At 30.1% G+C, this 13,641-nt stretch overlaps 1 protein-coding gene and 1 long non-coding RNA gene across 2 annotated transcripts; both read right to left on the bottom strand.

Moving 5' to 3' along the window:
* Positions 1 to 1,214: 1,214 nt before the first annotated feature.
* Positions 1,215 to 7,777, bottom strand: LOC109862419 (aminopeptidase Q-like). The gene is made up of 10 exons (XM_020442471.1): positions 7,598 to 7,777; positions 6,978 to 7,427; positions 6,713 to 6,896; positions 4,063 to 4,423; positions 3,583 to 3,893; positions 2,668 to 2,855; positions 2,113 to 2,415; positions 1,840 to 1,906; positions 1,570 to 1,623; positions 1,215 to 1,331 (listed from the first exon to the last, which is right to left on the bottom strand). The coding sequence occupies exons 1-10, from the start codon at positions 7,681 to 7,683 to the stop codon at positions 1,215 to 1,217; spliced, it is 2,121 nt and encodes a 706-aa protein (XP_020298060.1). The 5' UTR covers positions 7,684 to 7,777.
* Positions 4,080 to 6,128, bottom strand: LOC109862418. The gene is made up of 3 exons (XR_002251138.1): positions 6,062 to 6,128; positions 4,629 to 4,725; positions 4,080 to 4,448 (listed from the first exon to the last, which is right to left on the bottom strand). It is a non-coding gene; the product is annotated as an uncharacterized LOC109862418 (long non-coding RNA).
* Positions 7,778 to 13,641: the final 5,864 nt, after the last annotated feature.

Here is a 13,641-nt window from a genome sequence, read left to right as displayed (position 1 = left end):
AAATTAACCCCCTAAACCCCTATTCATTCCGCAATACAAGCGACAGAATAAAAAAAAAGGTTTAGTAAAGAATTAAAAAAACTCACCCCTAAATTCTATTTTTTAGGGGTTGGGGAGTGTCAGATCAACAAAATAACCCCCGGAATCGATTTGGCGACTCAAAAAACCCTTGTATACCAAATCTTGTGGGATTCACTTAATTTTTCGATGGTGCCAGTTCGGGCATGAATAGTAAAAAAAGCCGTGCCAGTTAACCGGTTAACGATTTTATGTACAAATTAATCTTATTTACAGAATGCTTTATATAAGATATTTTTTTTATTCCTTAAGCCTCTATACTTGATATCTGTAAAGAAAATCATAGAAAAGTAAGTTGAACTTTTAAATGTAATATTGTTACTTCCACGAGAATTTTAAAGCTTTGGTAGTAAACAACTGACTAAACGCGACTAAACATGTGTACATATAAACTTACTTGGATATATTGCTTATTACTACGAACTAAGGTAACTTTAAAAACTAACACACAAAGTTTATTTTTTAAATACGAGTTTTACTACAATTAATTCTGAAAAAATTATTTTTTTCACACATACTTACTAAACAAAAAGAAAATAATTAGTTATAAGATTGAAGTAAAATTAAATTGTCATTTACAGGTTTCTAAGTACATAAAAAGAAGTAAGTACTAATCGTTTGAATAAGGGTTTCTAAGTACATAAAAAGAAGTAAGTACTAACAGAGTTAAGTAAGGGTTTGAATAAGTAACATAGCTTGATATACATACATAACACTGTCTGATACAGATTGTTGTCTATTTTTTCTTACATTTCACAGTTTTATACCTTAATGTCGTGTTTTTTATATAGCGGTAATACATATAATAACGCTTAATGTATATTTATTTCTGCGCAGTTGGTTATAATTAAATTTATACATACTAACAGTTGTGTAAAGTAAGATACAATATATTATTGTTAGTTAGTTTACTAAAGACTCAACTTTATTTTATGACTACTTAGCAAATTATTAAATGTATTAAAATCCGGAGTCTATACTTCCGATTTTAAACATACTTAATAAGTACTTGTTGGTGTCATAAAATAAATTGAGGCTTCTTATACAAAAAAAATTGCTCTACTATTAAACAAAACATATGAATATTGTTTTTTATTTACGTAAAACAGCATACCACTATACAAAAAAAATCTTATTTATACGTAAGATTTAAATAATTCGTGCGGTTTGTGACAATCGTTACTACTTATTTTATTTAAAAACGTACGACGATTCTCAACTTTCTTCATAATGATGTCAAGCATGAATCTTGCCTACAAAAAAATAAAATACAGTTATCATAACATCTTATAGCATAGTTTTGCATAAGTCAAAAAATTCTGTAAAATACAGTATTGTAAAAGAAACGAAAATACACTCAAAAGAAAACCAGTTTACGTATCAGAAATAAAATAAACAAAAATTTGTTTAAACAAGTATAAAGCATTGCACAAATGCAAAAAAAAACTATTTTAAAACCTTATATTTTTATATTTATATAAAAACTTTTACCTTCTCTATATTATATATGTCGATCAGGTTATTATAAATCAGTCCTACAGAAATCTAAAAACACTTTATGTTAGTAACACTGAACTTGATGACATATATTACGCAAAATTTTTATACACTCCGTATATTTTTTTAATATGCTACTCAAAACTACATATATAAAACTTATCATTATACTTTTAATACACACATGTGTTTTTACATATACACATATATGTTTTATGTTCTACTTTTAAAGCAACAATAAACGATAAGGGTCACATATTATACCTTTTTAAGATTTTCTTCTGAATACGTGTTGTTAATAATAAAAGTGACAACTGCAAGTAGATTGTCTCTATAAAAAAGACCACAAATAATAGATACTTAGTGCAAGAAAGTTTTATGTACATACAAGATATTTTCACACATGATACGAGAAAACAATGTATTAATTAAATCACTTTACATAAATATAAATATAAATATAAATATAAACTATATAAAATAAATTTATCTATACAGTATAAATATACACAGTTTTATATACAAAACATCCATTACCTTGCAACATTATTTATTCTGCTTATGATACTATTCAATAATGTAACGTCTTTTGAATATTTTGCTACACTATCAAAAAGAACATTAACAGATCTTCTTTTGGTTAATAGTTTAACTTCACTAAAACGTAAAGATTGCAAAATATTATGTCCAGAACAAGATAACAATTCAAAAATTTCTTCTAATTTTCTCTGGGTTAAATATATCTTCTCTATGTTTCGCCACAAATCAGACGCATCAAAAGTACCATTTTCTAAAATTAAACCTTGGCAATATATCCATTTTTGCCAACTTGGCAAAAGTCTACAATTCAAAAACACAATTGTATATAAATATATGTATACAAAAAATATACTGTATAAAAATATATGTATATTTTATAGATAAATGTATATGTACTTATTATGTACTTAAAGTTATTTACAGCATAAGTCGCAAGTTTCTACTTTCCTTACACTATTATAATACTCAATATGTATCAAGATTCATTTCACAANTATGCAATATAAAATACTACAGTAGCAAGATGACGTCATATAAAGCAGAGAAACGTACTTGTTTTTTGCAGGATTTTCTAAATGCCACTTTAATATAGCATTAACATGTTCTTTGCACTTTAAACCATCAAGAATACATATCCATTTTACAAGTTCGTGATATACTTGATTATCAATACTATTTTCGGAAAATTGTTTTTGTGATGTATTCTCGAAAAAGAAATTCAGTAGTTGAAGGATTTTAGTCTGAAAAAGTGTAAACTATACTTTTATAGTATATTTTATCTTCAGTTTATTTAACACTTTTTTGTTTAGTAACATTTATGTGAAACTTATATTGTTTTATCTAATAAGTTTAAATCTAATAAATTTTTTGTGTGATGTATTTTCGAGAAAGATATTCAATATGGTTAGAATTTTAGTCTAAAAAAATGTAAAATATACTTTTATATTAAATTTTATATATCAATAATTCTTAATTTTAATTAAAATTGTTTTAGTTTAGTAATAATGTAAAACTTATTTTGTCTTATTTAATAAGTTTTATGTTTCAATATTAATAATACATGTATGCGCAACAATTTTTTATTTTCTCATATTTACAAAATCATATATGTAAGATATATTTGAATACAAAGTAACAAAGATGTACTATTTTATTCAATTTAGAAAATAGTACTTATTACATATCTCCAATGTTCAATTTTTTGTATTTTAAATTTTGTATTTAATTATACTATAGTACTCTGGTGGTACGTTGTTTTGTATGTGTATGATCTTCCGTTTATTCTCTATGCTCTAATTTTAAGTTATAAATAATTGTTTTATGTTGATGATTCAAAAAAATGGGTGCAGCGAAACGTGTGGTATAAAATGTTATAAAAATACCTCACTGATGTTTTTTATCATTTTGTTGTTGTTCTTTTGGCTTTTCAATTATGTATTTTTCTTAATGCATTGTAGTAATATTTACCTTAATACTTGCACTTTCTGGATACGGAAAACTTTTTGATAAGTATTGAAGAGCAGTAAGTACAGGATACCACGTTATGTACGACTTCTGTACATGTAAAACATTGTTTGCAAGATCGAAATATATGTTTAGATTGGCATCATGTGAAACAGGATTTCCATTATAAACCGTATTTTGTATTAAAAAATAAAAAGCATCGTCGAGAATGTGCGCTAAAGTGACGTCTGATAAATTTAAAATCTTAGGATTTTCATTATTCAGAAACAGTCTTATATTTTTCCAAGATTTGGTGTCGTAGTTGACGCGATATCCTACAACAAATAAATGTTTAGAAAGAAAAATAGAAAGAGATCGAGATAGAGAAAGATAGAGACAAAAGATAAATCTATATAAAAGTAAGTATAACTGTAATAATATTAGTATAATTTGGATGTGTAATATATACAGAATAAATAGAACATTATAGCAAATGTCTGTTACCATCTTGTCCCATTATTATAATACAATCATCTTCTTTAATATTTGAAATCGAGATTTTTTGTCCGTCTGGTTGTAAGAATAAATGATACTTTGTAATAAACTCATTCTTTGGTATTTTTACATAAGTCACAGGTATCCACCATTTGCGATCACAGGGCTCCTTTTCATCAACCGCAAAACAGTCTATAACCATTATTGTCAGAGACTGTGTCTTACTGTATCGTTTTACTTGTATCACAGGATATCCAAGTTGTGTTGTCCAAGAAGTTATTACAGTTTTTATATTTCTTGACTTCAAAGAGTGAGTTGTATATATGGGCGGCACGAGCATTAATTTGTCCCATAAAGTATTGAAAAGTGACTGTTCATTGTACGTATCTTTTGTACTATTAAGAAGAACAGAGAGCAAAACAAAAAATATTTTGATGTTAATTTTAAAGAGATAAAATAATATTTCTGAAAATAAATATTTGACGACTTTTACACGTTCTAACGTTGGTATGTCTAGTGTAAATTACGTATAACTAATAACTTTTGAAACATTCTAATAATTTAGGTATACTTACGTGTTATAGTACAAGATTATCGCATCTTCAAACATGAGATCGTATATGACATCGCTGTTGTAAGAAAACTCATTGATCATATAGAATATATTGAATGCTGTAACATATGTAATTTACATCGCGTGAAAACTATTAAAGTTTGATCAAAAGAATAAATAATGCATTTAAAATCATAAAATAAAACTACTTTACATATATACACACATAGAAAATTAAACACTCATAGAAATTTAATGTAAGAATGTTATGTACATACACAGTGTTTTTGAACTCAATGCCAAAACTGATACAGTGACTTTAGTACATAAAAAAAAATCGAAAATGTTTACTAAGAGAGCTATGTTCGAATTCGAGCAATCCCGAAGTTATCGAAGTTGCTCTCGTAAGAAAATTTGAAGTGAAGTAAATATATAAACAAAGTAAACAACATAAACCAAAAGTAAACCAAAACAAAGTAAATTAATTACACCTTTAAATATCATCACTATGTTAATTATTTTTAACTCTAATATCGTTTAACATGCATACTTTGAGAGATACGACGACATACTGAAAGTCTCGTAACATTTTTCAAAATACTCGAAACAATTTATTAATTCGTGCTAAAAAAGTGTGTCAAACAGAAGTCAACCAAAAAACTTTTGAGCATCTTTTGTAAAGTTCAATCAGAATAAAAATCATTAAACAACATTTAGATCAATTCATGTTTTCTTACAAAAAAGTAACTTCTATATTGTATAACTTCGAGACCATCTGGACATGTTTAATAGACATTTTCGACATTTTTATGTGTTAAAGCTGCTGTATCAGTTTTGGCTGAGTTCAGGGCTGTTCTGTGTAATATAATATAAAAGTTTTATCTCTATTTTTCTTCTTTTTATCTTTCAATTATTTATAATTTTTTTACTAATAGGTTTTCTTTTTTGATCTAACAAAGCACAAACTATCGGCTCTTTACAAACGTACTTTGCTTGTTTCATATCATATTGATATAGATATGAAACACATGTACTTCCGTGCTTTATTATTATTCTAAGTTTTAAGTAAATATATAATACTGTAGTATCCGCAAATTTACTTATCAAGAAGACCAAAGTAACAGCTTGATTTGTCTGCGCTACTCGCGACTTTTGAGTAAATACAAAATATGACAAAATAGATACCGCATTAAAAATAAACTAGACATGTGATATCGTTAGTTTGGATATCAACGTTACATACAAAGACAAATAATTTAGACAGATTGTAAGAATAACTCTCGAGCTCCAAAAAAGTTCACTATCAATAAACATGATTGAAGTATCTCAATAATATAATCACAGACACTACTGTATATTCCTAAGATAATATATGCATATCGGGATCTCTTATTGTTAAGCAATCTTACGAACAAAGAGCTAAGTAACTTTATTTTTTAAATTAATTTATATTACCTTTTTTTTCTTTCAGTTTACTTAACGTTGAGTTTCGTGATGCAAATAAACTATTTTGGAGTGGAAATTCAATGAATGCTTCTATATAATCACAAACTTCTCGTCGTGTCTGAACCACAATTGACTTCAGTAGTGGCTCATTGTAAATCTATCAACAATTTATTTTATAGATACAGATGAGTGTTTTCTATTTTAGTTAAAATAATATTGTGTAATATTGAGCGATATTATCTAGTGAGAACAAATCTGTGATATTGTTCACAGACAGAAAACGTTTTAGTATATGCAAATTAGTGCTAGGAAAATTATTACGCACTTTTGTATATAATTTAATCAGTTAGTATATATGTAATGTAACATTATAAATTCCTCAATAAATTTTGTGAGATGTCATACTAATTAACACATATCGGTTTTCTTTTATAACGTTTTGTATGTATATTATTTTATATATACACATATACATGTATGTGCACATAATATTTATACATTTTACTATCTATTTACATTTTTTATTACAGACAAAGTAAAAAACATATAGAAATATATAAATATTATATTTAATTATTATAGTTTGTTAAATTCATTCTTTATTACTAAAAATAATTTAATGTGAAGGAAACATCTGAATTACACATTCACAAGAATTACCTTATTAATTATATAGACTCCGTAAAATGTTGAAAAACTTTCGATGAAAGAAAGATTAGATTGTTTAAATGTAGTTAACCAATCACTGAACATTTCTTGTATCACACTACGTGCTACTAAACAAGTTACTTGTCTTTTTCTTATAATCGAATCTATTTTTCTATTGTATACAACGTCAGCCTCTCTGAAAATAAGATTGTTTTTAATATATATATTTGTTTATAAGCTCAGTTTATAAACAAATGTATGAAAACATGTATCTTACCTGAAGAGAACAAGGTTAGTAGTTACTACACTTTCGTAAAAGCTAGAATTTACTGGAAGTGCCACGTACTGCACAGGTGAAACTCCTACGATGTTCTCCCAGTTGGTTTTAATATATCTCGTGATATCAGTAATAAGAGATCGTGCATATGTAGTGTCATTTATTACTTGTAATCTACTTGACATATTAACATTTTTACTCAACGAGAAAGTAGCTTTAACACAGTCACTTGGTACAATTGCGGCTACTATTAAATGATTGGACATCAAAGAAGTAGTACGAAATAAAGTATACAGTTCATTTTTTTCTATTAGTTCATCACCAGGCGTATGTGATAGAGCTGTTTCAGTGTTATTATGTCTAATACGAATAGAAAAGCTGGCCTTGATTGCGGCATTATCGAAATAAGGAAATATCCATTCAGCAGGAATACGCGATAAAATCAAATATCTATGTAGTGAAAAAATCGTGAGTATCGATAATTTAATAGATAAATTACTTATTAATAAATTATTAATGATTTAATAAAAATATAAATTAAAGTAATTTAATAATAAAATGTTTAAACGCTACTTTAATAAGACAGTAAGTAGTAATGCATCAGCTTATTACGCACTTACCTTTTCTCGTTAGGTTGTTTTACATATGGAGAAACCGTTGCAACTTTTTCTAAAGTACAATTATATTTTGCATATATCCAATACATTCCAGATTGTAGATGTACTTTTTGTTGCTGTATTTTAATGTTTTTTTCGTGTTTAATGAGACTGATATCCAAGCTTTTGACTTGATCTGTGGTAGACAACGACGAAGATAAGTTTATCTTCCAAAAGAGAGAAGTAAAATTATAAAGTACATTAGTATCCATATTAATTGTAGGTTTATCACAATAACGTCCGTAATATACTCTTATGTTTTGCTGCGCTGTACATGAAACATTTAGTATGACACGAGAAACGACGGTGAAAGAATTATTTTGTACTTCCGGAAAAATATTCATTATATATTTTATCGGTTCTATACAGTGCGTTTCCTTAGACAAATTCTTATTAGTGGTAGAAGCAATTCCGATAATAAGAATTAAGTATATGATTCCGAAGAATGTAAGTATTTTCGTAATCTGTAACTGTAAAATTATTTTGTTTGATAAACATAAACTATCGTTTAAAACGTAATTGTAAGAATTTAATGTGTTACGATCACATGGTTGTTTTCTCTCTCTCTCTCTCTCTCTCTCTCTCTCTCTCTCTCTCTCTCTCTTTCTTTCTCTCTCTCTATCTCTCTTTCTCTCTTTTTCTCTCTCTCTCTCAAATACTCAAGTGTCAAGCATAGAGGTGTTTATAAGTATGTTTATCAATACACCTTTATTTCTATCAAATATACATGTGTATATATGCACACACAATATTTGTCAAGAATATGTTTTCATCAATTAAAAATATAACAAAACAAAAAAAGAAAAATACAGATTGTGCGTTGAACGTTTTTGAAAAATATACGGAATTATCTTAACAAACAAAATAAAATTCAAGAAAACTGTCCACAATATTTGGCAAGAATATGTTTTTAAAAATTCAAAATATGACAAACCAAAGAAAAAAAGTACAGATTATGCGATGAAAATTTTTGAGAGATACGTAATTATCTCTCATTAAACGAAATAAATTTCAAAAAACTGTCTATATCTTACTCTGCGCGTAAACATAACAATTATATATAATAACAATATGGAAAAGTAACTTTCCGATCGAATTAATAACTATATATTTTTATGTATAATATCTATCAAATATTAAAAATTGTACAGTAAGAGTTTAGATACGATAATGAAATAGTAGAGATATACTATGTATGAATTTTGTTCTTAAAAGAAAGAGAACGGACTTGACATTCTATTTAGCGTAAAGAGAAAAGTAAGTCGTATTTGACAATATTTGTGAATAATTACTATTTAAATACTATACAAGCTTATAGTTACTTACCATGTTTATTATAGCAATTCAATTCATTGAACTAAAAATCTTCACACACACTTATTGCAGCGAAATATACGAGTTCAAAAACGATCAGCCTTAAGCGTATCTGAGGTCTTCTTTCTTCTTCGAGAAATCATCGGTGATTACAAAGTAGTCATTTCCGTAGAATACTAAATACATACTTCGATGTATAAACTTCTGTGTTAAGAAAACTGACCTTACTGAAGTTGTACTCTCTGTACACATATGATGGTAGAAACATCAAATTTAAAATATGTCTTTTCACGATTTTATGCACAAATACACTTTTATATGCAAAATGTTTTATACAAGATATTACTTTCTTTTTTCTAAATCTATATTTGGGATATTGTAAAGAAAATCACAAGTAGTTACAACTTTTATATTGTTACTCTCTCGTGGATTAAAAAGATTCGTTCGTAAGATAAATCAACGGAATGAAACACACTTGGAATCTCTGTAAAACTGTATTGAAATCAACACTTTTTTAACTATGAACTAGACTTTTGGTTATCCTCTTTTCACGCAGATGTACGCAGTGACTTGCGTAAAGTTACGTTCGAAATATGCGGCTTGCTTTGGAGTAGATCTTTTTGGGCACGTATGTTCTACGTCTCTGTCATCCGTCCTTGAATCCCCGGTCAAATAGAACATCGTTACTTATTCGTGATTGGTCACACTTAACCGCGCGACTTCCGGTCTCTCAAAAAAAGCATTGTTGATCATTGCGTCTTGTCGGATGACATCTGCAATGCTAAAAAGTAACTCTTTTTTTATTTTATTGAGTAACTCTTAAAAAACATTTCCATAGAAACATACAAAATAAAACAAAAATAATACATTTAAACATTAAACTATAACTAACGTATCATTTACAGTTTAAAAAGTACATAAAAAGAAGCGCCATATTACGACATACATATATGTATATCCTGTCTTATACAGATTGTTTCTTTCTCTCTTTTCCTTACATTTCAGTTTTATACTTTATCATCGTGTTTTTCATATAGCGTACGATGAATATATATTTATTTCTGTGCAGTTGATTATACTTAAATTTATATATATTAACAGTTATGTAAAATAAAATACAATATATTATTGTTAGTTAGCTTACTAAAGACTCGACTTTATTTTATGACTACTTTGAAAATTTTTAAATGTATTAAAATCTTGAGTCTATACTTCCGATTTTAAACATAATTAATAAGTACTTATTTAGTGTCGTAAAATAAAAATTAAGTTTTCTTATATAAAAGGTACTCTGGTATTAAACGCAATATATGAATATTGTTTTTTATTTAAATAAAGCATACCACCATAAAAAACACCTTATTTAATTATATTAAATACGACGAATGGCACTACTTATTTTATTTAAAACGTTACGACGATTTTCAACTTTTTTCGTAATGTTCTCAAGTATGAATCTTGCCTACAAAAAAACATTACAATTAATATAACATCATGTGGCATAGTGTTGCATAAGGTTGAGAACGTTGTAGAATCCATTTTTGGAAAAGAAACGAAAATATACTAAAACAACCAGTTTATGTATTAAAAATAAAAACAAAATATGTTTAAACAAGTAAAAAGCAATGAACAAATACAAAACTAAATTTACAAATATTAATTTTTATATTTATAAAAAAAACCTTTACTTTCTTTATATTATACATGTCGATCAGGTTTACAACATTCAGTTCTGCAGGAATCTGAAAAAACTTTATGTTACTAATATTGACTTTGATGACTTATATTACGCAAAATTCTTATACATTGCGTATATTTTTTTTATTATGCTAAACAAAACTACACATATATATAAAATACTATTATACTTTTACTATGCACGCGTGCTTATATAAATATGTATTTGTTAGCGTCAAAGCCCAAAGCACCAACAAGCTTAAAAGTTACTAGTCAATACACAAAGAAACTAAGCGTTTTGGCCGCAGTCCGAAATAGTTTTGGTTTTTTAAGATTGCCAGTGCTTCAAGCATTAACGCTACCATATACATATATGATTTATGTTATACATTTACAGCAACAATAAACAATTAAGTTCACACATCATACCTTTCCAAGATTTTCTTTTGAATATGTGTTGTTAATAATGAAAATAATCACTGTAAGGAGATTGTCACTAGAAAAAAACACAGATATTAGATACTTTGTGCAAGACATTTTTATTTACATACAACATATTCTTACACATGATATAATAAACTAATGTATTAATTAAATCACTTTACATAAATATACAAACTATATAAAATATATTTATCTGTACAGTATAAATATAAATTTAACAGTTAAAACAGTTTTATATACAGAACATCGTTACCTTGCAACATTATTCATTCTGCTTATTATACTCTTAAATAATGTAACATCTTTTGAATATTTTGCTACACTTTCGAAAAGAACATTAACAGATCTTCTTTTGGTTAGTAGATTAACTTCAATAAAACGTAAAGATTGCAAAATAGTATGTCCAGAACAAGGTAACAATTCGAGACTTTCTTCTAATTTTCTCTGGGTTATATATATCTTCTCTATGTTTTGCCACAAATCAGACGCATCAAAAGTACCATTTTCTAAAATTAAACCTTGGCAATATATCCATTTCTGCCAACTTGGCAAAAGTCTACAATTCAAAAACACAATTGTATATAAATATATGTATTCAAAAAATATACTGTGTTATAAATTATGTATTAAGTTATGTATTAAGGTATGTATTAAATTATGTATTAAGTTAATGTATTAAGTGTTGCCTAATAAGCGGTATTGCTTAAATTCGGGGTTTGGTTACTGGGTTTAGTATTACTTTAAACGGGGGACTGGAATCCGGCGCGGATGTCCAGTCAGCAGTCGCGAGGCGATATGCGACCGCGTGCGCAAGGACGCACCGGTCGAAGGTCGCACATGCAGCCGAAAAGATGCAATGGTTTGCATTGCACTTTTCGAAGGCCGGATGTCGCCTGGTTTTCCTCGGCCAATCACAGAGTGATTGACTCGAGGATATAAGCCGGTGTCCGGGCGGAAACGGTAGAATCGTCTAGAATAGTGTCGCGGCCGGAGGCTCTGCCCATCAGAGCATCGCTCGTAAAGACTTAGGAAATCGCGAGTGAGTGGCAGTGTAATCAANGCTGAGTACGAAATAAATGAATTTATTTAAAATTTAATAAGTGTTATAACATAATAGTAAATCCCCTCGGCGTCCCTCTCCCGCAGCATCCTCGACCTCACGCGAGGTAACAAAATTGGTGGCAGCGGTGGGATGCTGCATAGACACGCTGAGAAGATACTCCAGGAATCTGCAACAAAAGAAATAAAAATCTTGAGTATCAGGGAAAACAGTAACAACTGAGTTAATAAGCAACAGACGATTCTCACAGAGAAATAGGCAGTAAGTAACTGACCTATGCTAACTACTATCAGCGAAGGAAGGCGTAAGACGACACAATAAAAGAGAGGAGCACATAAGGGAGGCACTCTCGAGTAACTGAGCGAGAGCAAGATAACTCCGACTCAGCGATAAGCCCGAGCGGCTGAAGAAAACGACAGCGCACAAATCAGGTGCCTGTGGAAAATAATTAAAAAAGCGACAGGAGTCGCGGAGAAGCAGAAGGATTGGTCTCAAGGATCAGGACCTTGGTAGGATCTGGAACGTTGAATTTGGCTGAACGCAGCTAGCAAGAAACGAACAGAGCGGCAAGCGAGAAAGAGCGAGCGGCCGACGGAGAACGAGCGACCAACGGAGAACGTGTGAGCGAAGGAGAACGAGCGACCGACGGAGAACGAGCGATCAACGGAAAGCGAGCGGCCGACGAAGAGCGAGCGGCCGACGAGGAGCGAGCGGCCGACGAGGAGCGAACGACTGACAGAGAACGAGCAGCCGAGAGAAGCAGCGCGGCGAGGGAGCAGCGCGTCAACGGCGGCAGAGGCGGTCAGCGACACCGATACGAACACGAGCCTAAGGCGAGATGCGGCTACTAATGTAAGTCAGGAAATTCTTTTTTTTTATGTGCAAAAACCGGGAAGTAGCGGACGAGTTAACACCGATTAACAGTAGTGAATTTCGGTTAGAATTGCCTAGTTTCAACGTACCGGGCGAGACGCGAAATAAATCGTGGCTACACTCGGAGCTGGCAAAGCGAACGTTACAACATTTAAAAGTTAGGGAAACACAGAGCGACCCGTGTCAAAATAGAGAACCTCGCAGTATCGAGAGGTCCGGTCGGGTTCGACGAAATTTGGCTCTTGAGTTTAGTAGCGGAAGCGGTAGCACGACTGAGAACGAATTACAAGAGAATATTACGGTAGACCGCGAGTTTACATTTGATGTAGACGAGAGTTTACTTCCTCAAGTAAACCCTGAACCTAGAAAACGGAGGCCTTACGTTAGTCGGACTCCGAGTGACGTGTCCGAACGCGGAGAATTTTTGTTAACCTCGTACGATAGTAGTGTGTTCGATCCGAAGGAAAAACATACGGAAATGGCTTACGCGCCTAACGACTCGTTGGACGAACGACTTGATAGAGTACATCAGACACAAGCTGACGTGGACAGAGAGATAGACCGAATGCGTAGTGAGTTAGGAGGTAGACAACCCCTCCAAGGTGCAGCGGGCTTGAACAGACCCGCAGGCGAGGTCACG

The sequence above is a fragment of the Pseudomyrmex gracilis genome, unplaced genomic scaffold (genome assembly GCF_002006095.1).
Source record: "Pseudomyrmex gracilis isolate BER0280 unplaced genomic scaffold, ASM200609v1 scaffold_1762, whole genome shotgun sequence".
In the NCBI taxonomy this organism is placed as follows: Eukaryota; Metazoa; Arthropoda; class Insecta; order Hymenoptera; family Formicidae; genus Pseudomyrmex; species Pseudomyrmex gracilis.
This window is presented reverse-complemented; position numbering and strand designations above follow the sequence as displayed.